This window comes from Ovis canadensis, chromosome 5 (genome assembly GCF_042477335.2).
Source record: "Ovis canadensis isolate MfBH-ARS-UI-01 breed Bighorn chromosome 5, ARS-UI_OviCan_v2, whole genome shotgun sequence".
Taxonomy (NCBI): Eukaryota; Metazoa; Chordata; class Mammalia; order Artiodactyla; family Bovidae; genus Ovis; species Ovis canadensis.
This window is the reverse complement of record NC_091249.1, coordinates 70,683,357-70,707,004: the sequence shown is the minus strand read 5'-3', so window position 1 is coordinate 70,707,004 and position 23,648 is coordinate 70,683,357. Positions and strand designations below refer to the sequence as shown.

Sequence of the window (23,648 nt, the reverse complement as noted above, 5' to 3'; positions counted from 1 at the left end):
ACTCTGGTCGGCGGTGATGTGTCCATGCAGGTTCATCCACTGTAACACTGTACCACCACTCTAGTGAGGGATGTTGATGCTTGAGAAGCCCATGTGAGGGGGACATGGACGGGCAGGAGAGAGGAGGGAAATCTCTGTTCCTTCTGTTCAATTTTTCTGTGACCCTAAAACTGTTACAAAACTGCTCAAAAAGATAAAGTCTATTATAAACAAAAACAGGAATCCAGTCCTGTTAAACAAACATGAATGTCTGTTATGTGCCAGACTATGGGATAACCTTGGGGGTGGGGGGAACTAAAATAATTAATTTTGCATAAATTGCACATCTTTGGTGAGAAAAATGAGTACATATCCTTAGTAAACTGAAGCCTGGGAAGAGAGATAAGTGAGAATACAATCTCAAAAACGTTTAATGAGGGTTCTGTGAAGATGCTTACAGTAGAATAGAAAGGAGATGGGATGCACCTAATTGGACCTGGAAGTTAAAGTAAGAGAGGCTTCCCGAGGTAGGTGATAACCAAGCAGAGTTTTGTAGGATGAATAGGAACTTTCCAAGCCCACAGAGAGAAAGGTGGAGACAGTTCTTTGATAGCATAGAACAGATGTAATTCTCTTGCTTACTGCCTGACTCTAAATATGTTGTGGAGGTGACTTTAAACTCAGTTTTAGTTTTCTGCAGTGGATAATTCCTTTCTCCTGGAGTGTAATGAGATTGGCTTAATTAATGTTTGTAAAGTTTTCTGTAGTCTTTGGGTTAAAGGTGAAGTACAATGGGGACATCTATTACTTATTATAGCTTCGCCAGCATCTGATCACATAAGGAAAAAATCCCTGGAAGGTCATTTCTAAGAAGCAGTATTAATCTGGTGGCTATTAAGCCTTATGTAACTTACTGGAACAATGAAATAGCAAGGGAAAACAAAATGACATCAACATGAAGATAATAATGAACTTAAATCATAAGCCTTATTGCCTTACTGCAGCTGCTGAGGATGAGACAAGCTGGAAGTATCTAAACTTAACTCTGCCACTGCCTGGAAGCTTCTAATTAAAAGTTTTCAAATAAAATCAATAAGTTTTGACATAAAGGAGCAGATGGCTTAAGAGAGAGAACTGAAAGACTGCAATAGGAAAGCAGTGTGCTTTCACTTCACTGAAAAAACATTCCAAGTAGGAGAAAACAGAGACCAAAGTGGACCAATTTAGGATGCTAGAAAGGCAGGATTAGGCCCTGTTCTGTCATAAATGTAACTGTGAAATTTTAGTTCATGGTACTGCTAAACCCAGCTGTTGCCGGAATCCAGACAGGTGAAATAGGAGTGATATTCTGTGTCTCCCACAAAGGGATGTTTGTCCATTCCCTGGCGTGGTTTTGTTCATTCTTCCTTCTTTCATTCAGCACTGGTTTATCGAGCACCTATGAAGTGCTGGTACTTTGCTGGGGACCAAAATCAGACAAGATTTTGTGCCTCTCAAAGAACCAACTTAGTGAAGACCTCCTTTGTTGGCTAACTAAATACAGCAAACGAAAATAGTTAAACATTGTTCAGTACTGTGCAAACATTTGATGTTGTTTGACAGTATTGATGATAGTACCATACTTGTATTTTATGAATTTGATAAAATACCCTCATGTGCATTATAGTTGTGCTTTCCTGGTGTCTCAGATGATAAAAAAATTCTGCCTGCAATGCAGGAAACCTCGGTTGGATCCCCGGATTGGGAAGATCCCCTGGAGAAGGGAATGGCATTATAGTTAATCCTCCTGACAGATATCTGAGGTAGATGTTGGCAACTTGCAACCCAGAGGAAACTGAAATTCATAAGATGTGGGTTCTTGCCCAGAATCATGAAGCTGGTTAATGGCAGAGCTGAGACTTGAACCCAGCTCTTCTGAGACTAGTTGACACGTTCTTTTGCTGCTGTGGGTTAACCTTTGGGACAGTCATTTGGAATTTCAATCATGTGACCACTGTAAAGCTCTGATCCAAAGAGAATGCTTGTATGAGCAACTCTCAGCAGTGCTAACATCTCAGATGTGTGTACTGAGAGGTGCAGGTGGCCCACCAGGCAGAAATAGGGTGTAAACAGAACACTGATGCGGGCAAAATGAATCCAGGAATAGTATCACTACGTGAGGTCTTTGTCTGGACTTGCTGATGCAGCAGGCACGGGGAGCTCCGTGTCCTTCCTGGGTCATTTTCATTTGGATATCAGCCTGCCTGTGTTTACTCAGGTTCAGTTCAAGGCATGGAAAGGTTCCCTTTGACCTCAGTGCCTTGTGGAAAATGGAAGTCAGGCTCTATGGGTTTCCTTGGCCTTCAGAAGCCAAGGCGAAGTCAAGGCAATGAGTTGCACTTGAGTGCAGACAAGTCATGGTTATTTCTGGACCTTCCTTGCCGTTGGGTTCCACAGAGTAGTTTTTAAGTGCCCTGTAACTTGGAATACAGGAGATACACAAATGCTCCCTCTCCCAGATTTCACCTGTTTGCAGATTTCCAAGATCCATATATAAATTTGGGACACTGCAAGGGAAGATCTATTAATATATGGCCTCTTTGCAAGATATACATCAGTTAGCAATGCTCTCTGGGTTTTCCAGACACCTCTGCAGGTCTAAAAGCAATGCCCTCTTCAAGGTCACCTCAGATGGTGCCCCCTTCTCTGCTTCTCCACATCGTACCTCTGAACACCACTGGCACTTTGTAGTTTTCTGCTGGCAGGTGTCTCTTCAGTTATCATGTTCCTGCTCTAGTCACCCCATTCCCCAATCCTCAGCCCACGTGAAAGCCAGTACTCTCTTCATATATATGTGTATGGGCGTATAATAGATATTTATCCATGGTACAATTACATATGTTAAATTTGTATTGAATGCCATATATTTAAATAATCTCTATGAAACCATGTTACCCCTCTGCCTCACACCCTTCTGTGGCTTCCCTTTCCATGCAGAACAAAACCATAACACTTGCCCATGGCCAGAACACACCCAGCCCATCTCTCTGCCGTGGTCCATCAGCTCCTGAACCTGCCCAGCTCCTTCCTCCTTCACGGTTCTCATTTATCTATTCCCTCCACTGAGACTGTTTTTCCTCCCATGTTTTGAAACACTGGGTCTCACATTCAAAAATCAAATAATACCTGTTCTCACTCATCCTCTAACTCAATTCCCCATTCATAACCCTGCTACCACCTCATTCACTTTTGATTTTGTTTGGATCTGACTGACCCACCAGTAATGCACGTCTCCTAAGGGACCCTTCTGATACATCCTCAGAGCTGGGCACTGTGCCCAGCAGACAGCCTCTTAGTCACACCTGGAATGAGTGAAGGATGTGTCTCGTGACCCACCCACCCTAAAATGCAGCTCATTGTATGTAACAGTAGCAGCAGCAATGGTTGCCAAGTGTTGGTGATGCACCAGACACTCTTCTAGCATCCTGTGTGGATTCATCCATGTATTTCTCATGAAAATCTATGATGTTTGTGCCATTTTAACACCAGCCCCACTTTTCAGATGAGAAAACTGAGAAGTTTGGTGATTTGAAATATTTAACAAAGAAGCAGTTTGCTCAAGACTGAAAATGGCACAGCCAGAATTCAAGCCAAGGGTCTGAAGTTCCTGCATTTACCTTCTCACCTTCCTGTCTTCCTGTAGCAGAGTCACATACACATTTGAGTTCACTGAAAGAAACTAGATGCATGCTGTGGTGTGGGGAAGTTAACCAGCCTCACACCTGCTACAGTGTACTCTTAGAGCGTGGCATCATTATTTCTTTAGTGTGTCCCTTTGAAAGGAAAACCAGAGTAATCTCTGCAGATGCTGGGTTTGAAAGAATCATTGTCCCTCATCAGAAAGCATGATTAAGAGCCTCTCTGCCCGTTAAATGAGGCAGTGAATGCTAACACATTTTGTGAGAGTAAAAAATGCTCTATAACTGTTAGTTATTGTTATTCCCGAGCTCCATGGGACAGCAGCTTATGTTGCAGAATTGCGGGTTCAGAATCCTTCAGAAGTAGTAAATCTACCCAGTAGTCAAGGAAAGGAAATGCCTCTGGTTTATTTCCTTCCATCATCCCGAAAACTAAACAGAAATTCATACTTCTCCTGTGTTTCCAAAATCCAGGGTCAGAGATATGCAAATTTAAATACGCAGGCTGCTTTTAAATGATACATGAAAGGGATTTTTGAAATGAATGTGCTGTGATTGAATTTCTGGTCAGTCACCCAGAAGGCATTTTGCACTAGGCTCTGGACCCAATTCCACTGAAAATGCATGAAACTTTGGTGCCTGCAGCCAGTCTAGCCCCAGACGGAGATCAGGGTCCTGGCCACAGAACTTCCATTAAACGATGCAGACCCCCAGGCTCAAAGTTGAAAAACAGATTAGCACAAGCCTAAAAGAAATCCAGTACAAAGTCACTTTAAAAATACCTTTTCTATAACCTTAGCCTGACGACGTAAACTCTTTGATTTCAAGCTGCTTGATAAGAACAGTGTGCATTAATATATAACTTAGTTTTTTCAATGGAGGCACTTTTGTCAGTTTCAAAAGAATTTGGCTATTCTTTGGGAGTAAGAATATTGTGAATACCAATAGATAAGAAACATGGATAAAAAGAATCACTTATTGTGTGTGACTTAGACTGAGGTGATTTATAAGAGTAACTGACAGGAGTTGGCTTTCTTAAGTATGGTTGGAGAGCTCTGCTAATCACCTTGTTTATTATTAAACAAGTTTGCTAAGCAACCTTCTTTCTTGGAGATGATCAAAGGTAAGCTTCAGCCTTATATGACTTACCATGAAATTCTCAAGTAGTGGAATTTTAAAGTACATTTCCTTCCTTTAGCTGTTTTTGAAAAGTATGCCAGTAATACATGTACAGGGTCTTGTGCAGCAAAAATAGAGAATGTAAAGCTAATTTCACCTTAACTCTCCCAATCCCACTCTTCAGGGGATTAGTGCCACTTTGGTGCATCTCCTTCCAGGCTTTCCTCTATACATTTGTCTCTATGTATTAAATTTTTTAAATTAATGTTCATATAGATGGTATACTAGTTATTGATTATTGTCACAACACTCAGCAGTTTGAAATCACGTACCTTTCATAGCTAAAACCATTAGTATTCTAAGAGTGAGGAATGCATGGATGTCTGTACTGGGGGTGGGAGGAATTCTCTTATGATCTCTCATGAAGTTGTAGTCAGGACATAAGCCAGGAATGCAGTCATCTGAAGGCTGGACTGGAGCTGGAGGATCTGCTTCCCTGATGGCTCACTCATGGCTGTTGGCTGGAGGCCTCAGTCCATCATTGGCTGCTGGCCGAAGACTGCTGCCTGGGCATACTGCGGGGCTCCTTTAGTGTTCTTATAGGAGGGTAGCTGGCTTCCTCTAGAGCAAGTGATGAGAGACAGAGAGAGCGAGAGCAGAAGGTATCGAGGAGGAAGCCCCAGTGCCTTTTTCTGAACTAGTCTTAAAAGTGACACACTGTCATTTCTGCCATGCTCTGTTCATTAGAAATGAGTCACTACATCTGGCCCACACGCAAGGGGAGGTCAATCAGGTTCCACTTGCTACAAGGAGAGAATCAAATTTTAATAGTTTCTGGACATAGTTTAAAACCACCACATATGTCATACAGCACATAGGATTCAATAGTTGGCTTTTGTCCCTCAATAATCTGTTTTATGATGGACATATTATTTTATGTGCTATTTTGTTATACGTATTGACTTATTCTTTTAACCACTGCATACTATTCCCTTCTTTATTTAACATTCTCCTCTTGCTAGATACACCTTGAACTTAATCTCAGATTTTCTTAGAAAACACAGCAGAGGGGCTGCTTGCTGATGCCTCTTTAACACAGGTGCCAGGATTTCTCTAATAAAAATGCATTGAAGTGGAATTGCTGAGTTGAAGGATTTTACCATAACAATTAGTATCAAATTGCCCTCCAAAGTGGCTATTCTTATTTTCAACCGTTTGTTCATCCCCCCACCAGACGCTTGGGAGGACTTGTGGTAGAACTAAAGTTATCAGGTAAAATACCTTAGGGGACTTGGAGATAATTTGGACCCTTTTCAAGTATAGACTTGTGAGGGGCATGGGAATTATCCCTTTTGACACCCACTTTGCTCATGATTACAGCTTTCCTGCTTCAACTCTGCTTGATATAAGCAAAAATCCCAGAGCCCATACCTCAGGGGACAGGGAGACTTAACTGTTGTTTACAAAGTGCTCAGAGGTTTTCAGGTACAAGGTGCCCCTGGAGAGCCTGGTTGATTAATGTTCATTCAAAACCACTTCCTGTATTCTGGTAGCAGCTGAGAAATCACATGCACCAATCTAGCTTGTAGATTTGAATGCAAAGGAAATGCCATTTCAGTAGCAACTATTCCTGGACTCTGGCTGAGCTTTCCTATTGCAAGTTACTGATGCATAAAATCACTGAATCTTCTGGGCCCTCCCACCATATAACTTATGCTTACTTTAAAGTCAACAACCATACTGACTTCCTACCATTTAAACTGTCCAGTGTCCTTGGCTGGCAAGAATCATTAATAGCAGCTACCAACCATTTGACAGCTTAACTTCACAAAAGGGCTTGGCCTGATTGATTTCTGTTTATTTACTGTGCCGTCCCTCATTAGAATGGTTGGCCTGATCCAAAAGAGTGTGCCATTGAGACAACCATCATTCACTCATTCAACATATACTTATTAAACCCCTTCTGTGTGTAAGGTACTGTGTTGTTTGATGTTTATGTGTGAGAAGAGTAAGGGTAATCAATCACATATTGATCCCCTCAAGAGTTTGAAATCTAATGATAATTATTATTAGTTGTTTAGTGTTTCTTGTATATCGGGCACTGTGCTAAGCATTTTATAAACATCAATACCTTTCACCCTCAGCAGTCCTGTTGAAGTAGGTGGTGGTTGTTCAGTTGCTCAGTCACATCCGACTCTTTGCCACCCCATGGATTGCAGTGCGCAAGGCTTCCCTGTCCATCACCAACTCCGAGAACTTACTCAAACTCATGTCCATTGAGTTGGTGATGCCATCCAACTATCTCATCCTCAGTTGTCCCCCTTTCCTGAGTAGTCAGGGTTGATTTCCTTTAGGAGTGACTGTAGGTTTAAGTAGGTGTTGTTGCCATTTTGCAGACGTGTCATGATAAATGCAGAACCCTAGTTTTGTCATGAACCAGCTGCTCATCTTTATCTATGTTCCTAACCCAGCTGAGCCCCAGTGCTTGAGAAGACTGGAGAAGTTCAGCTTTTGCCAAAATGTTTACTCTCACCAGAAGCACCATGGAAACCGGCATCTACAGTCTGAGCATATACCCTACTCAGAGATCCCTGAGGCCCACGGGGATTTCTCCTGTGGATCTCAGCTCAGAGCTGCTTGCCCTGTGCTTACCTGACAAGGATGGATCCCCAGATCACATGCTGTCAGAGCTCTGGGAACCTTCCCTTCTGAATTCTTAGCACAGAGGAAGCCCATGTGTGTAAGAGTATTTACTGCACTCCACCAGGGTGCTGTAAGCTCCATGGGGGTGCACATTGTACTTTTTGTGCTCAATTCTGCTTTCTCAGACTCTGGCACAGAGTTTGGACCAAATAATCAATATTATTTCATTGATTAACTGATTGCCTTATTCAAGGTTCTGAAAAGAACCACGCTAAGGAAACTTCAGCCTTATTTAACTTGTCTCAAACCATCCAAGCCTCATTCAACGAATATTTATCAACCATGTCCCATCATCTAGGCTCTGAATTAGGTACTGAGGATGTAGCAATAAGCCAAGTAGACATGGTCCTTATTCTCTTGGGGTTGGCATTGCAGTCAGGAAATTCAGATGATCAATTGTTGAAATAAAAGGATAAAGAGAATTTCAGATATTTGGTTAGCCCTGAGAAAAAAATTAAACTGAGAACTCTCAACTGAATCAGGGGTGGTCAGGAAAGATGCTCCAAAAAGGGGACATTGGCATGAGGTGGAAATCATGATGAGGAGCCAGTCTTGTGAAGTTGTAGGTACAGAATGTTCCCTGTGTCAGTAAATGTGCTTGATCAGGACAAAACCCTAAGTGTCATCCTTGACTCCTTCCCCTTGCATACCTGTCTCTTCAATCTCCAGACCATTTCAGATTGGCCAGCTTCTCCCTGCCCTCATCGCTACTGCACTGGTCCAAGCCGCCTCCCTCTCGCACCTGGACTGTTGTGATGACCTACCAACAGGATTATCTGTCTCCATGTCTCTACCCACTGTCTGCTCTCTGTAAGTCAGATCATGTCACTGCCCTGCTCAAATCCTCCAATGCCTTCTCCTTACACTGAAGGCCTGTGTGAACCATGCCCTCAGAATCTCACAGATGGGGCCTCCTCTCCAACCTCAGTTCCTGCCGCCCTCACGCCCCACGCACTCTACCCTCCACGCTGCTCCCCGAGTGGGCCAGGTGCGTTCCCACTTGGGCTCTTTATACTTGTGGTTTCTTATTGCTGGGAAACTCTTCCCCCTATACTTCTACTGTCTGCTCCATTGATTCATTCAAGTTCTGTTCAAATAGTAACCAGAAGCCTTCCCAACTCCCTACTGAAAATGGTAACATTATTTCCTGTACCTTAACATTGTCTAATTTTTCTTTATAGAACTCCTCACATCAACCACATGTTATATGTCTGTCTCCCCTATTGGAATGTAAAGCCAACGAGGGTGGGAACTGAGCCAGCTTTATTCACTGTTGTGTTACCAGTACCTGGAATTGTGGTCCTAAATCAATATTTCTTGGATGGATGGATATAGACAGATGGATGAGTGAATGGACGAATGGGTAGGTGATTGAGTGGATGGATGACGAAACACAAGAACTTGAATCTTTATATATTGGAAAAGCAGAAAAAAGGCAGGAATAGGGAGACATAAGAGGAGGCTGTAGAGGCAAGCTGAGGTCAGATTCTACCCCTGTAAGTGATTTTAAGAAATTCAGAATTACTCTAAGAGGCTGGAGAAACTGTCACCTCTACAAAGCTTTTGCTTTGTAATTCCTCTAAGAAGGGACATGATATTTGGAGAATCCTTGAATTACATGACCTCTTCTGTATTACTTTCTTTGATACCCAGAAACAAAGCTTTGCCCTGTGCTTTGATCCTATCAATGTTTGCTAGAGATACTATGGATTAAACAGCACATATGAATTAGCTTCTCTGAGTTACTGTATAAATTTACTTCCCTGGGAAGTCATCTCTGACCTCCCAAAACAGAGTTAAGGGTCCTGCCACTTGCCGCCACAGCTCCAACTGGTACCAGAGCAGGCGGTACTGCTTTGTGGTGTCTGTTTCTGTTACTTCCACTGGCGTGTAAACTTCTTGAGGCTGGAGAGGCTCTCTTGTTGGCTCCTTCAGCCCAGAAACGACAGAGAGTTGGCTGGTATCTGGATCCAGTCCATCAAGGCGTGTGTTTACCTGTTTCATTTTATGTTATGATAGCTGCCAACATTTTAGATTTTTAAAAAATTGATTTCTGGCTTCCATTGAAATTTTACAAGATGTGAAAATGCTGTGTCCATGGTCTCAACAACTAGAGAAATTAAGTAGCTGCCTGTTCCTAGGCAGCATGCTTTCTCCTGCAAGCCACAGTCCCCACCACTCTCTATTACTTCCAATGTTGAGGGTGAGATTATCTTGTCATTTAGCAGATGACTGAGTTTTTGTTTTGTTGTAGTCAAGAAATATAATTCTGTATTCAGTTTGCCATCAAAGAAGGCTACATGTTGTTAAACATGGTACTTAAAGCCCCTTTTGGAAAGTTAAGTTTATGATACTAGTCCCAAAATAAACAAGTGTTATTATTTGGTATTTAAAATAATGGGCCTTCCCTGACCACTTGACACAGAAAAGGTATTAATTTTCTCCAAGTTGGTATACAGACTCTATAATTCCTAATAAAATCCCACCAAGATTTTTTTGTAGACATAGATAAGATTATTCCAAAATTTATATGAAAAGTCAGAGGAACCATAATAGCTAAAATAATTTTTAAAAGAATAATAAAATAGAAATCAATCTATTTAATAATAATGAAGACCATATAGTAGTAACAGAGGGATAGATTTACAGATCTGTGGAACATAATAAAGACTCCAGAAACAGCCATGCAAATATGCCCAACTGATTTTTGACTTGTAGTTTAATGAAGGAAAAAAAGTTTTCTTCACATAGTGCTGGAGCAACTGCATCCATAGACAAAACATGAACCTCAATCTAAATCTCACAGTGTACACAAAAATTAACTCTAAATGGATCAAAGTCTCAAGTGTTGTATACTTTATGAACTTAAAGTTATAAACTTTTTAGAGAAAGAAAAAAAAACAAAATCTTTAGGATCTAGGTTAGGTAAAAATGTCTTACACTTAACACAAAACATGATCCATTAAAGGAAAATTAGATAAGTTGAACTTCATCACAGTTAAAAAACCATTTGCTCTGCAGGGACAAAAAAAAAAAAAAACCTGTTAAGATGAAATGTCAGGCTAAAGACTGGGACAAAGTATTTACAAACTATCAATACACAGCAGACAAAAAATAGTTTTTAAAGTATATAAAGAGCCTCAAAATTCAGCATAAAAAAGATAATAATCCTAGAAAGCAGGCAAAAAAAGTGCAAAGACGTTTCACCAAAGAGGATATTTAGATGGCAAATAAACACTTCAAAAAACATTCAATACCGTTGAGGAAATGCTAATTAGTACTACACAATAAGGTATTACTATGTATCTATCACAGTGGCTAAAATAAAAAGTAGTGACAATACCAAATGCTGGTGAAGATGCAGAAAAACTTGATCTGTCATATATATTTTGGTGGGAAAGTAAAATAGTATACCCTCTCTGCTAAACCATTTTGCAGTTTTTTAAAAACTAAACATAATCCAGAAACTGCACTCCTTACATTTATCTTAGAAAAATAAAAATTTGCGTTCACACAAGAGGCTGTACAGCAACCTATACACAGTGTCTATAGCAGCACTCCTCATAGTTCGCCCGAAACTGAAAACAACCTGGATGTCCTCTAGTGGATGAGTGGTTGTAGAAACTGTGTTGTTGTTCAGTTGCCAAGTCGTGTGTGACTCTTTGCAACCACACATAAATTGAAAGAAATCATATATTTTATTTCATCTTAACTACAGTTGCTCGTAATGACAAATGTGCCCCCGTTGGACTGAACACAGCTTCTCAAACTCTGAAATCACCCTGGACACAGCCAGCTTCACTTTCTGTTTTACCTTGTTTTTGACACAGTACTTGTTTTGATTACATTAACCGCCAAAATCCAGCTTTGCAAAGATACTGTGTTATTAAAGGAAATAAACCGCACACTAATGCTAAAATGTGAGTTCTCTTGTGCTAGTTCTCACAGATCCAAGAGACGGTGGTTGTTGCTGTTTTTCTCTCAAAACTTAAAACATCCTCCAGCATACGTGTGAGTTTGCTGAAATACCATGGGGCACTTGACACAAACTGGGAGCTGCCGGTATAATGGTTTACTTTGGCCTCTTCCAAAGCAGAATGCAGTAGACCCAAACCGTTTGCTTCCTTCCTGGGACCTTCCCACTTGGAATGAGCCATCTGCTCCCAGACATACCTATGTCCCCAAGATGATCTCACAGTCAAACCACCCACCTTTAGGGAGCAAGAGTCATTTTCTGTGACTCAGCCAAGGCAGAGAAGATGTTTAGGAATGGATGCTGAGGCTCATTCCAAAGATGCAATTTGGGAAACTCCTCTTCTCCCAAAATTAAGTTCCACAATAAGCACCTAGAAGGTGACAAGCACAATCCTACTTACAAAAAGTCACAAAATCCTAGGTCACAAAAGTGAGTTAGGCCTTGCCTTGACCCCAAGCCCTTGAGTAATGGTTCTTCCACAGATGACAGACAGCAATGATGTTATGGAGAAGCTTTGAAGTCTGCAGACCCTAATTTAAGCCCAGACTCTACCAACTTGTTAGTTTGGCCTTCCTTAGTCTTAGTTTCCATGTCTGTAAATCAGGAGTTAAAATGTCTGCATAACACCTTTTATCTAACAGGATCTAATGAGATAAATATTTGGAAACTCAGAACCTGATGGCCAGCATACAGCAAACATCTATGAATATGTTTGCCATCTTTTTATTAATAATCACTAATTGCCAACCAAGGTGACTTTGTCCAAGGGTGAAAGGGAATCCAAAGAACAAGATGTATTTCTCATGCTTCTCAGAAGAGATGGGCATATCAGAAGATGGGGGAGAGGAAGGAAATGAAGGTTTTGTAATGTCAGAGAGAAGCTGAAGAGCAGAGTTACACTGGCCTGGAAGTTTCAATCTCCTCTCCCTTCTGTAGGCAGAGAATAAGTGCTTGAGAGCTAAATTGATCTGTTCATCCCCTGTTCCTTTTTTTTTTCCTGTTAAATACATCCCTTAAAAGTGATGAGCTTTCTTCCTCCTGATTCTGGCTGTCACTCAGGGACTGTTTTACCCAACGTGTGCCACATATGACATTTTTTCCCCCTCCTAGCCCAAAAATCATTTCAAAGTCAGACTTAATATTTCTTCGCAGATGTTATGTCACCTAGGCACCAGTGATCAGTGTTGCAGAGTTGAGGTGGATCTGGTGGGGATCTCTCTCTAAGAAAGTGAGATGATGTGGGAGGCCATAAAGCAGCTGTTAATTTCCCTCTCAAAGTGAGGAGGATTATGCTCAGTGGTGGAAAGCCGTTCTCTGGGTCCCCAGCCTAATTGTCTCAATTAGCACACTGCACGGTCATCACAGGTGTAGCACATAATAGCTCTAGAAGGTTTTCATAGCCAGGCCAATTAAAATCTGTCATGGCGCCAGGAACTACCAGTGTGTGCGCCGTAATGCCAAAAGTCAAAATGAGTTCTCTAAATAATAATTGCTTGCGTTTTGGGGACAGTTTACAGTTTTCAGCACATTTACACTTCCTTAATCTCATGTGCTCCTCTTGCAGAGGGCAAGCCGTTTAGGTGCGGAAACCAAAGTTGAGAGAGATTTAGTGATTATAGGTTTATTATTTATTGCTATTATAGATTTAGTGATATAGTGATAATATTAATATTATTTTAGGACCCCAGTCATTGTGCCAAATTGCTCTTGATATTAAGTCCTTCAAGAATTTCCTCTAGTCCATATGGCAGTAACTAACATCTATATATTACTTAACAGCTTACAAAATGCTATTGCATCTATGTTTTTGTTGGGTCTTCCAGAATATACTGGCAAGCCACTCAGTATTCCTGCCTGGAGAATCCCATGGACAGAGGAGGCTGGCGGGCTTCAGTCCTTAGGGTTGCAAAGAGATGGACATGACTGAGCATGTACCATAATATAGCACGGCAAATCAGTCTTCATTATCCCATTTTTATGTACAAAACTCAAAACCTTAGAATATTTGTTGAAATTCTGCCTCTCGTTTTTAAAAAATTTTTTTATTTTACTAAAGTATAATTGCTTCACAATATTGTGTTGGTTCCTGGTGTACAACAATGTGCATCAGCTCTAAGTATACATGTATCCCCTCCCTCTTGAACCTCCTTTCCACCCCCTACCCCATCCCACCCAGGTCATTACAGAGTACCAAGCTGAGCTCTCTGTGCTATATAGCAGCTTCCCACTAGATATCTGTTTTACGCATGGTAGTATATATATGTCAATGGTATATCTCATTTTAGGGTCAAGGAAGCTGGGGTTTCAGTGAAGTTATATCACTTAAGGGTAGACAGCTACCAAGTGGTGGGACTAGGATAAGAACCCAGGCCTGCTGATTCTGATCCAGCATTCTCTGCTGCCTTCCCTGCATGCCCCCCTCTCTTTTTCCTCTCTCTTGAGAGGTGCATTTTAGTCTTGGGATCCACTGAGAAAGTGCGCTGACACTGCTATGAAAACACAGGTGTCTCCTGTTGAAAGACGGAAGGGCTTTGGGGCCTTGATTTATTTTCTTAGTGATTTAGGAATGGGTAGTTTATATTTTAAACTGATCAGAAACTTGACCTCTGGGCTCTTAACCACCTGATCCCTGTGGTGCTGAGCATGTTTGGTGAAGGGACTTGTGTTGGTTTACTGGCCACCCACCCGAGGCTGGTGGTGCATTTCAAGGGCCCAAGGGGCTATGAATGTGCATGAAGGCAGGATAAATGTCTTCACAGCACAGCAGGCTAAGAAGTTGAAAGACGGCCTGCCTAAGGGAGAAATGAGCTCTAAGCTGTTCTCCATCAGAACCCTCCAAAATCTCTTGCAGTAAAATGTTTTGTTCTTTGTTTCTTAGAGATGAGAAATGAGGAGGAGCCCCTTCTGGGCACTCCTGATGATTTTTTATGTTAAGGCTGAGCCCCTGAGCACAAATGATTGCCTGGCTAGTGTCCTAGGAGTGATGAACCACAGGGTGGTTCCCTGGTGACACGTGTGAGGATAGGAATGGAATTTCACATTTCTCACTGCTAGAAGGGCAATGCTTTCCACCCATTGTTCAGTCTGAAAGCTCTCTTCAGTCCCAGCCTGTGAGTTCTCCCTGGGGGAAGGCAGAGAACAAATTCTGCATTCCCTATGGGGCATTGAAGTCTACGGGCCAGGTTCCTTTCTCCCGCAGAGCCAAAAATGATGATTTCCTCAAGAGCAAATGGTTTCCCTTGCCTCTTTGGCTGCAGTATATCTGCGTCTGCTCTGCCATTCCATCAAAATCTGGGGTGCAGCTCGAGGAGCCAAGTTGACAACATCTCAACACAAATGGCTTCTTTTATACTTGAAAGAAAGAACTGGAATTGAAGGTGGGAGAAAATGTAGAAACAGCCTACATTATTTTCATATTTTTAAATATGATTTTAAAAAGAACAGGTATCTATTTAGGTAAATGCATATTTATTTACAGATGAGTATGTATAACCATATATAGATTTAAATTTTTTTTGCCACTTTTATAAAGATGTTTCAGAGCATGGTACGAATAAATCTGCACTTGACTTAGCTTAATGCAGTGGCATTGATTTCTGCCTGCTAAACCATGATTCTCTCTCAGTGGGGGAGGATCAATAAGACCAGGGAGGCCCACTTCTGCATGTCATCAGTCTTGGCTTTAATCTTGGCAGTCCTGGTTACAGACCACTCAATCTGGAGGCATACTGATTGGCAGTGATATTTTCTCGATGATTTTGTGATCATATTTGGGGTGTGTTTTATATTCTGACTCGGCGTATGGTTCCTCTTCCTTTGGGCTTTATAGTTTGGTACGTGTTTTCTCCCTTATACTGCAGACGATCTATTGGAGGAAAGCTTGGGGAAAATTGATTTCACAGAGAGAAGAATTGAGATAATTTATAAACAGAATCAGAAAAGAAAAAAAATTGTAAATATAGTATCTTAATGCTTGCTGCTGCTGCTGCTGCTCCTAAGTCACTTCAGTCATGTCCAACTCTGTGTGACCCCATAGACAGCAGCCCACCAGGCTCCCCTGTCCCTGTGATTCTCCAGGCAAGAGCACTGGAGTGGGTTGCCATTTCCTTCTCCAGTGTATGAAAGTGAAAAGTGAAAGTGAAGTTGCTCAGTCGTGTCCGACTCTTAGCGACTCCATGGACTGCAGCCTGCCAGGCTCCTCTGTCCATGGGATTTTCCAGGCAAGAGTACTGGAGTGGGGTGCCATCGCCTTCTCCGATCTTAATGCTTAAGGGATTTAAATTGGAATAGATTTGAGGGAGGAGGCACTGCATCCAATAAAAATGCCATCAGAGTCACTGGGCTTAATACTAATTCCCTCTCAATAGGCATAAAGGAGCTACCTTATATTTTCTTTCTCTTGAAAAAGGCATGCCACATGTGTCACATTCAGGGAGAGTTCTAAATGTGATGCCTGCTAGTAACCTTATTTGATAGTTGACAGATTTTCAACAAAGTCACATATGTACCAAATGTGTAGATCCTATATCATTTCCCAAGTCTTTTCAGCCCAGCATTCACTGAAAACCCCATTAGGATGGACAGTTGGTCGTTTTAGAAAAGGCGGTGGGAAGAAGAAAAACAATTCTTTCCCCACCCATCCAGCCATTCATTTCCTACCAATTAATAATTCACACCCATCTTGCAAGCCTAAGACTGCTGTGGAAGTGTGTTAAGAGATAAACAGAATGCTAAGCATAGAACCTGGTTTGTGAATTACTGTTTTCGTTTCCTAGAGCAGCTTTAACAAAGTACCATGAATTGCGTGCCTTAAACAACAGAAATGTATTGTCTCCCAGTTCTGGAGGCTAGAAGTCTGAAATCAAGGATCAGTAAGGTTGGTTCCCTCAAAATCTGTGATGGAGAAACTGTTCCATGCCCTTTTCCTGGATTCTGGTGGTTACCGGCAATCTTTGGTGTCCTTTGACCTACAGATGGATCACCCTGATCTCTGCCATCCTGTTCATATGACTTTCTGTGTGTGTGTATGTCTGTGTACCCCAATTTTTCCTTCTTACAAGGACACCAGTCATCTTGGATTAAGGTCCCCCATGACTTCATCACAACTAATTACATCTTCAGTGACCCTATTTCCAAATAAAGTCACATTCTGAGATATTGGGGGTGGGTGGGTGGGGGCAGGGCTTCAGCGTAAATTTTGTTGTTGTTGTTGTTCAGTCACCCAGTCATCTCCAACTCTTTGTGACCCCATGGACTGCAGCACGCCAGGCCTTCCTGTCCTTCACCATCTCCCTGAGTTTGCCCAAGTTCATGTTCATTGCATTGGTGACACTGTCCAGCCATCTCATCATCTGGCGCCCTCTTCATCTTTCCTCAGTCTTTCCCAGCATCAGAGGCTTTGCCAGTGAGTCATGTGTTCACATCAGATGACCAAAATACTGGAGCTTCAGCATCATTCCTTCCAGTGCATATTCAGGGTTGATCTCCCTTAATATTGACTGGTTTGATCTTCTTGCTGTCCAAGGGACTTTCAGGAGTCTTCTCCAGCATCACAATTTGAAGGCATCAATTCTTTGTCATTTTGCCTTCTTTACAGTCCAGCTCTCACAACTGTATGTGACCACTGGGAATTTTAGGGTGACATGATTCAACCCATGGGCTTCCCTGGTGGCTCAGTGGTAAAGAACCTGCTTGCCAATGCAGGAGATGTAGTTTTGATCCCTGGGTTGGGAAGATCTCCTGGAGAATGAAGTGGCAACCCACTCCAATATCCTTGCGTGGGAAATCCCATGGACAGAGGAGCCTGGAGGGCTACAGCCCATGAGGTCACAGAGGAGTCGGACACAACTGAAAGACCAAACAACAAATTCAACCCATAACAATTACTGTAGATTTAGTTTAATGTTTCAATTATGTCTGTGCTCAGTCATTCACTTGTGTCCAACTCTTTGTGGCACAATGGATTATAGCCTGCCAGGCTTCTTGGTCCATGGGATTTTTCAGGCAACAGTACTGGAGTAGTTTGTCCCTGGGATTCTTCAGGCAACCCAGAGTAGGATTGCCATTTCCTCCTCCAGGGGATCTTCCCGACCCAGGGCTTGGACCTGTGTCTTGCATCTCTTGCATTGGCAGGTTGATTCTTAACCACTAGCACTACCTGGGATAGCTTTTCTTGATTTTTTCCTTCGTTATGATCTACCCTGTTTATACTATATATTCAAATTTGCAAAGAACAAAATGAAGAAATTAGAATATTGTTGTGTAGTGTGTGAGTATCTTCAAGCAGCACTGGCTGAAAAGTTAGAGAAGATATCCAGAACATCAGAGCATTCATGGTCATAGTAGAGGGATCAGGAGAGTCTGCAAGCCCAGTCCAGCAAGGCAGCAAAGCGAGCCATTCATTACTCCCAAAGCCATCCAGTGTTGGCAGTCTCTCCAGCCTTAAGATCCTGGTATCCTCTCGTAGTAAGCAGACAGGCAGCAGTCTGCCCAACCTCAACAGATGGTGTGGAGTCCCTTGTGCCACTGGCATCATGCGTCCCTTAGATTTATTAAAACGCTCTCAAAAAAAAAAAAAAAGGCATACCCTTTGGGGCCATAAAGTCCCAAATCTAGCAATTTCCTGCTGCATCACAGCAAAGTACCTTCCCCCCAGCCCTGTCCCTCTGGCTATTGATGGTTAACCAGTAATTCCTGAAAACAGTGCTCTTCTGACACAGGCACAGCATTTTCCTTTGTAAGAACGTGAAGGCTTGATGCCTCCAGAGCCCATTACGTAGACAGATTGGCCCCTGAGATAATTACAAGAAGATAGTCTAATGGGCTCGATTAAGGCAATCCCATTACCTCCGTGAAGAATCACTGGTGAGGTGCAAACCCAGAGGAAGTCTTCCCCACCACAAAAAATACCTAGAAACAGAAAGAGCATTCAGTCCACATGTTTATATTTGGAAACTAGGTTGCTATCGATCTGGCAAGCAGGATTGTGGAAGGAGAATATTTTTACTCCATTCTGTTTCAAAAGAATTTAGGATGACATACAAGGGTGGATCAAATATGACATGACTGAATAAATCAAAAATTAGGTGACCTAAAATTGTAGTCTCTCAGTATTGGAAGCCAACTCTCCAGGGAAGGCAGCCTTGCCAGCTCTAGAAATGGTTGATGGATGGCTACCCAGCCCTTCCTGACCTAACAGGACCCTCAGAGCCCTGAGAGGGCCTCACCTCCACCTGAGAGAGGCAGTCCCTGGCCTTGATGTGACCCCCAGCTACTGACTCCAAGCCAGCCTCGAGACAGGCGAGAGAGTGAAACATGTATGGGTATCTGAAAGAAAGCAGACCATCTTCTGGGATATCATGCCTGTTTCACCCCACGCTCCCCAGATGAGGGGATTTCTGTGGATATAATACAAGACTCTCAGCTTATAATTTACATGGGGTCCCTTCCCCTGCCACCACCATCTCCAACTTCAGATTATATTAATAAGTACATTTTTTTATTAAAAGTATATGGAAGATGTTTTGAAAGATGAAAAAAAACATTAAATCACTAAATGAACATTAAGAGGGAGTATCATGCTCTTCTCTGTCCAGACCCTCTTCGTGTCTGGGACATACATATTAATGTAGAAGAAAGGCCACCTGCTAGTTTGGAACCTTCCTTCCTGAGTGCCTCTTCTTCATCAACCAGGTGTTTTCAAAACCCCCGTGGTGAGCATAGGACTTACCTGAGGAGTTTGGTAAATTGCAGATTCCCAGGTCCTATCCCTAAAGAGTCTGATTCAGTAGAACTGGAGCCAGGCCAGGGAATCTGTATTTTAATGTATTCTTCTAGTGATTATGAGCTTCATGGCCAATGAAACATAATGTGAGATGTGCTACACTCTCCTATGGCCTTCCCTGGTAGCTCAGCTGGTAAAGAATCTGCCTATAATGAGGCAGACCTGGGTTTGATTCCTGGGTCAGGAAGATCCTCTGGAGAAGGGATAGGCTACCCATTCCAGTAATCTTGGGCTTCCCTGGTGGCTCAGCGGGTAAAGAATCTGCCTACAGTGTGGGAGACCTGGATTTGATCCCTGGTGTTGGGAAGATCCCCTGGAGAAGGGAAAGGCTACCCACTCCAGTATTCTGGTCTGGAGAATTCCATGGCCGGCATGACTGACTGACTTTCACTTACATGCTCTCCTATGGTTTTCTGTCTTTTAAAGCAGTAATTTTTGCATTCCTAGCCTATCATTCCTTCAAAATGGATTTTTTTCCCATATGTAACACTTGTAAAGCTAAACATGCTCATTTTTTAAATCAGATAATATGAATAAAAATCATCAGTTTTCCACTATCAAGACAGAATTATCATGACTAGTTTCATGAATATCAGAACTTTGTTCTGTTTATATATGTTTGTGTGTGTACGTAATTTCTATCATTTAAAAATATTAAGTTTGCTGATGCAGATTTGTGAAAGAAAAGGGGAAGGAAGTGGCTCCTGCACAATATTTTTCTTTCAGTAATAATAATAATAATAATAAAGTGATTACCTTTTTTCCCCTTGGGTTCTCTGACTCTAAGGACCCTATGTTTACAATGACTTCTTTCAGCAATGCTTTCACAGTTCCTTATAGTTCTACTCAAAACATTTTTCTTTGAGGACTAGGTAGCTATGAATTGCCAATTTAGAAGACATGAGGGAAGTTGGTACACTTTCTTCAAGGTTCCTTTTAAAAATATTCATTTATTTATTGGCTGCATCCGGTCTTAGTTGCAAGAATTGGCACCGTTCGTTGCAGCTCATGGTCTTAGTTGCCCTGCCACAGGTGAGATCTTAATTCTGCAACCAGGGATGGAATCCAGGTCTCCTGCATTGGAAGGTGAATTCTTAACCGCTGGACCACTGGAGAAGCCCCTCTTCAGGGTTCTTTTCCCTCTTCTTGCAAACATTGTCTTCCTACTATAGAACTGTCCTCTTTTACCACCTCTCCATCTTCACTTGGAAATGTATGTGTACCAGTTCATTTTTCTACCTTTTGTGCTCACTGTCCTTTGATGTTTCACCTCTGAGAGGTCTTTCCTACCTAGAGAGAGCTTTGAGTATCTGATGAAAATTATAATCCCTCACTCCTGAAAAATTATATGTATTTACACCCATATTTTTGCATATAATTTCAAGAGGTCCAAGAAATCTAAGAACCCTTCTGATAATACATCCTCAATAGGCTGAGTCCCTCAGGCCTACCAAGAAGTAGCAGAGATGTTACTCATGAAAATGTGTATTCAGCCTCAGCTACCCAGCATATACTGCATTTATTCCCTGGAGACACAGAGAGAAATAAGTAGGAACTCTGTCTTAAGCCTCTCTGGATACTGGTAGAGGCAGATGGAGAAACAGTGACCATAGCATATGAGAAGCACTGTGATAAAACACAGCGAGGGCTACAATCAAATGCTCTTAAAACACAACTCTCACTTCTCCCCTTAAAACCTTTGGTGTTGCCTCTTCCTATTTTCCATGAAGACCTTCGTCATAAATCTCAAGCTTACTTCACCAGGATCATGTGGACGTGGCTCTTTCTTTTGCCCAGCCCTGGCATGTCATGCTCCTACCATATTAAATTCTTGTCTGACCCTCGAACATGCCATGCTCTATGGATCTTCTTACACGATGTTCCTTCTGCCTGGCAGGAAGGGACATTTCCCTCCCCATCCTTGGCCCTTTGGTCAGACTGACCTTCATTTGTCCTCTACCTCTAGACCTAGGATGCTTTCTCCAGGGAGCTTCCCCTGTTCCACCAAGTTCAAGTTAGATGCTCCCCCTAAGTGCTACTAGGGCACTCTGTACTTACCTTCATGCTTATCACACTGTCTTACAATTACCTCCTCATATATCTGTGTCATTGACCAGACACTGACACAAGGACAGGGAGTATCTTGCTCATAGTTCTAGTGTTACAGCTAATGTATAATAGTTAATAAATATTGAATTAATTTACCAATTAATTTAATTCTCAAACCTCAACAGAATTAGTTTTAAGCTTTCTAGTGTAAGTCAAAATGGAGAGCCCTCCTACCTCTGTATTCTCTGAGAAATGTGATCCATAATTAGAACTTTAGCAGCATCTGATCAAGCTGCTCTTTGCCTGTAAGGAATCTGGCTCTCAGTTACTTGGCACACACAGAAGCAGGGACAGAGCTGCGGCCAGTTAATTAAGAGATGTTCACCTGTCACTTGCCTAGCACTCTGCAAAATACTTTGGGGAGTCACAGATGTATGAGCTGCCTCCTTCAAGAACTTGTTGTTGGAAACACAAGAGTTCCCCATATGGAATCTAGGTAGTACATAATTTACTGCTAAATTATATAATAGAGATTAATTTATGGCCACACTTATGGCAGAAAGTGAAGAACTAAAGACCCTCTTGATGAAAGTGAAAGAGGAGAGTGAAAAAGTTGACTTAAAACTCAACATTAAGAAAACTAAGATCATGGCATCTGGTCCTATCACTTCATGGGAAGTAGATGGGTAAACAATGGAAACAGTGATAGATTTTATTTGGGGGGGGGGGCTCCAAAATCACTGCAGATGGTGATTGCAGCCATTAAATTAAAAGATGCTTGCTCCTTGGAAGAAAAGTTATGACCAACCTAGACAGCATATTAAAAAGCAGAGACATTACTTTGCCAACAAAGGTCTGTCTAGTCAAATCTTTGGTTTTTCCAGTAGTCATGTATGGATGTGAGAGTTGGACTATAAAGAAAGCTGAACACTGAAGATTTGATGCTTTTGAGCTGTGGTGTTGGAGAAGACTCTTGAGAGTCCCTTGGACTGCAAGGAGATCCAACCAGTCCATCCTAAAGGAGATCAGTCCTGGGTGTTCATTGGAAGAACTGATATTGAAGCTGAAGCTCCAATACTTTGGCCACCTGGTGTGAAGAGTTGAGTCATTTGGAAAGACCCTGATGCTGGGAAAGATTGAGGGCAGGAGGAGAAGGGGACGACAGAGGATGAGATGGTTGGATGGCATCACCGACTCAATGGACATGAGTTTGAGAAACTCTGGGAGTTGGTGACGGACAAGGAAGCTTGGTGTGCTGCAGTGCATGGGGTCACAAAGAGTTGCACCCGACTGATTGACTGAACTGAACTGAACTGATAGCCACTTCTAGCTCATCTGTGAATCTAAGGTTTTTAATAGTGTTACTGAACCCAGATCTAGCTTCTTGCTGCTCAAAGCCAATAAAGAGACAAGGTTGATTTTGGATGCTGGCAACTAGGGGTAGTGGGAGATGCCTGTCTAGAGGTCGACTCCCCACCTCCCCTCAACTGACAATCAGTGGGCAAGAGCTTTTTTAGACAGAGGGAGGGGGCTACATGCAGAAACAGTACAGTCAGCTCTGACAGTCATCCTGAAATTGGTTATCTGCGGTCTGACCAGCATCTTGCTTGTTTTAAGTAGAGTAAATCTTCAGTTCCACAGTCACTTGGTCTCTATTACTTGAGGCTAGTTCTTGGAATTGTGGTAGCTTACGTCATGGCTACAGTCTAGTCATCATGTCGTTAACTTCTTCCACCTGGTGGGAGTTTCAACTGTATAAGACAGCTCACAGGATATGGCTCAGAATATTATCCATAGCCCATGAGAAGGAACTAAAGGTCCTTGGCTGTGCTTACTGACTAAACTACTATTATTTGGTCTCCTTTGATAGTTTTCCTTTGTTTCTGCATGTTCCCACTTCTCTGATTAAACTTGCTCTTTGGCTAAAGTTTTTCCACAGGCAGCAGGTGGGCAGAGGACATGGGAGGACAAGGACCACAGAGTTCTGCTCCACTTCAACAGCACTTCACTGAACTAAACTCTCTTGTAGCTTGAGAGTGGGGATCATGTGTTGATGATCTCAGGTTGAGCATAGTCCCATGGTCTGAGTTGGTACCTGACAACTATTTGTTGAACCAAATATAGTCAAAAGAGAGGAAGACATCAATAAATATGACATCTGGGTAAAGAGTTGCTATTAGCTGTTTGACTAGGATGAAAGATTTGTATATATAACAACACTGGGGAATCACTGAACATTGCACTGGGGGCTATGACAGACACACTAGAATTAAAATGGTGTTAATGAAAGAATACAGGCTTCAGAATCTGGCGTTCCTGATTCAAATCCCAGCTCTTCTGTAGGCTTGCTGAGTAACCTGCC

The 23,648-nt window shown here is 42.1% G+C and overlaps 1 protein-coding gene across 11 annotated transcripts in view; it reads left to right on the top strand.

Annotated features, from left to right (window-relative positions):
- PPP2R2B (protein phosphatase 2 regulatory subunit Bbeta) overlaps positions 1-23,648 on the top strand; it is a 478,597-nt gene that overhangs the window by 290,835 nt on the left and 164,114 nt on the right. For 2 of the 11 annotated variants that reach the window (XM_069592341.1, XM_069592344.1), the window contains one exon: positions 8,148-8,288. The exons of the other annotated variants lie outside the window; for them this stretch is intronic. In XM_069592341.1, the coding sequence (XP_069448442.1) occupies positions 8,148-8,288 (141 nt within the window). The remainder of the gene's footprint in view (positions 1-8,147; positions 8,289-23,648) is intronic. 11 annotated transcript variants of the gene reach the window in all.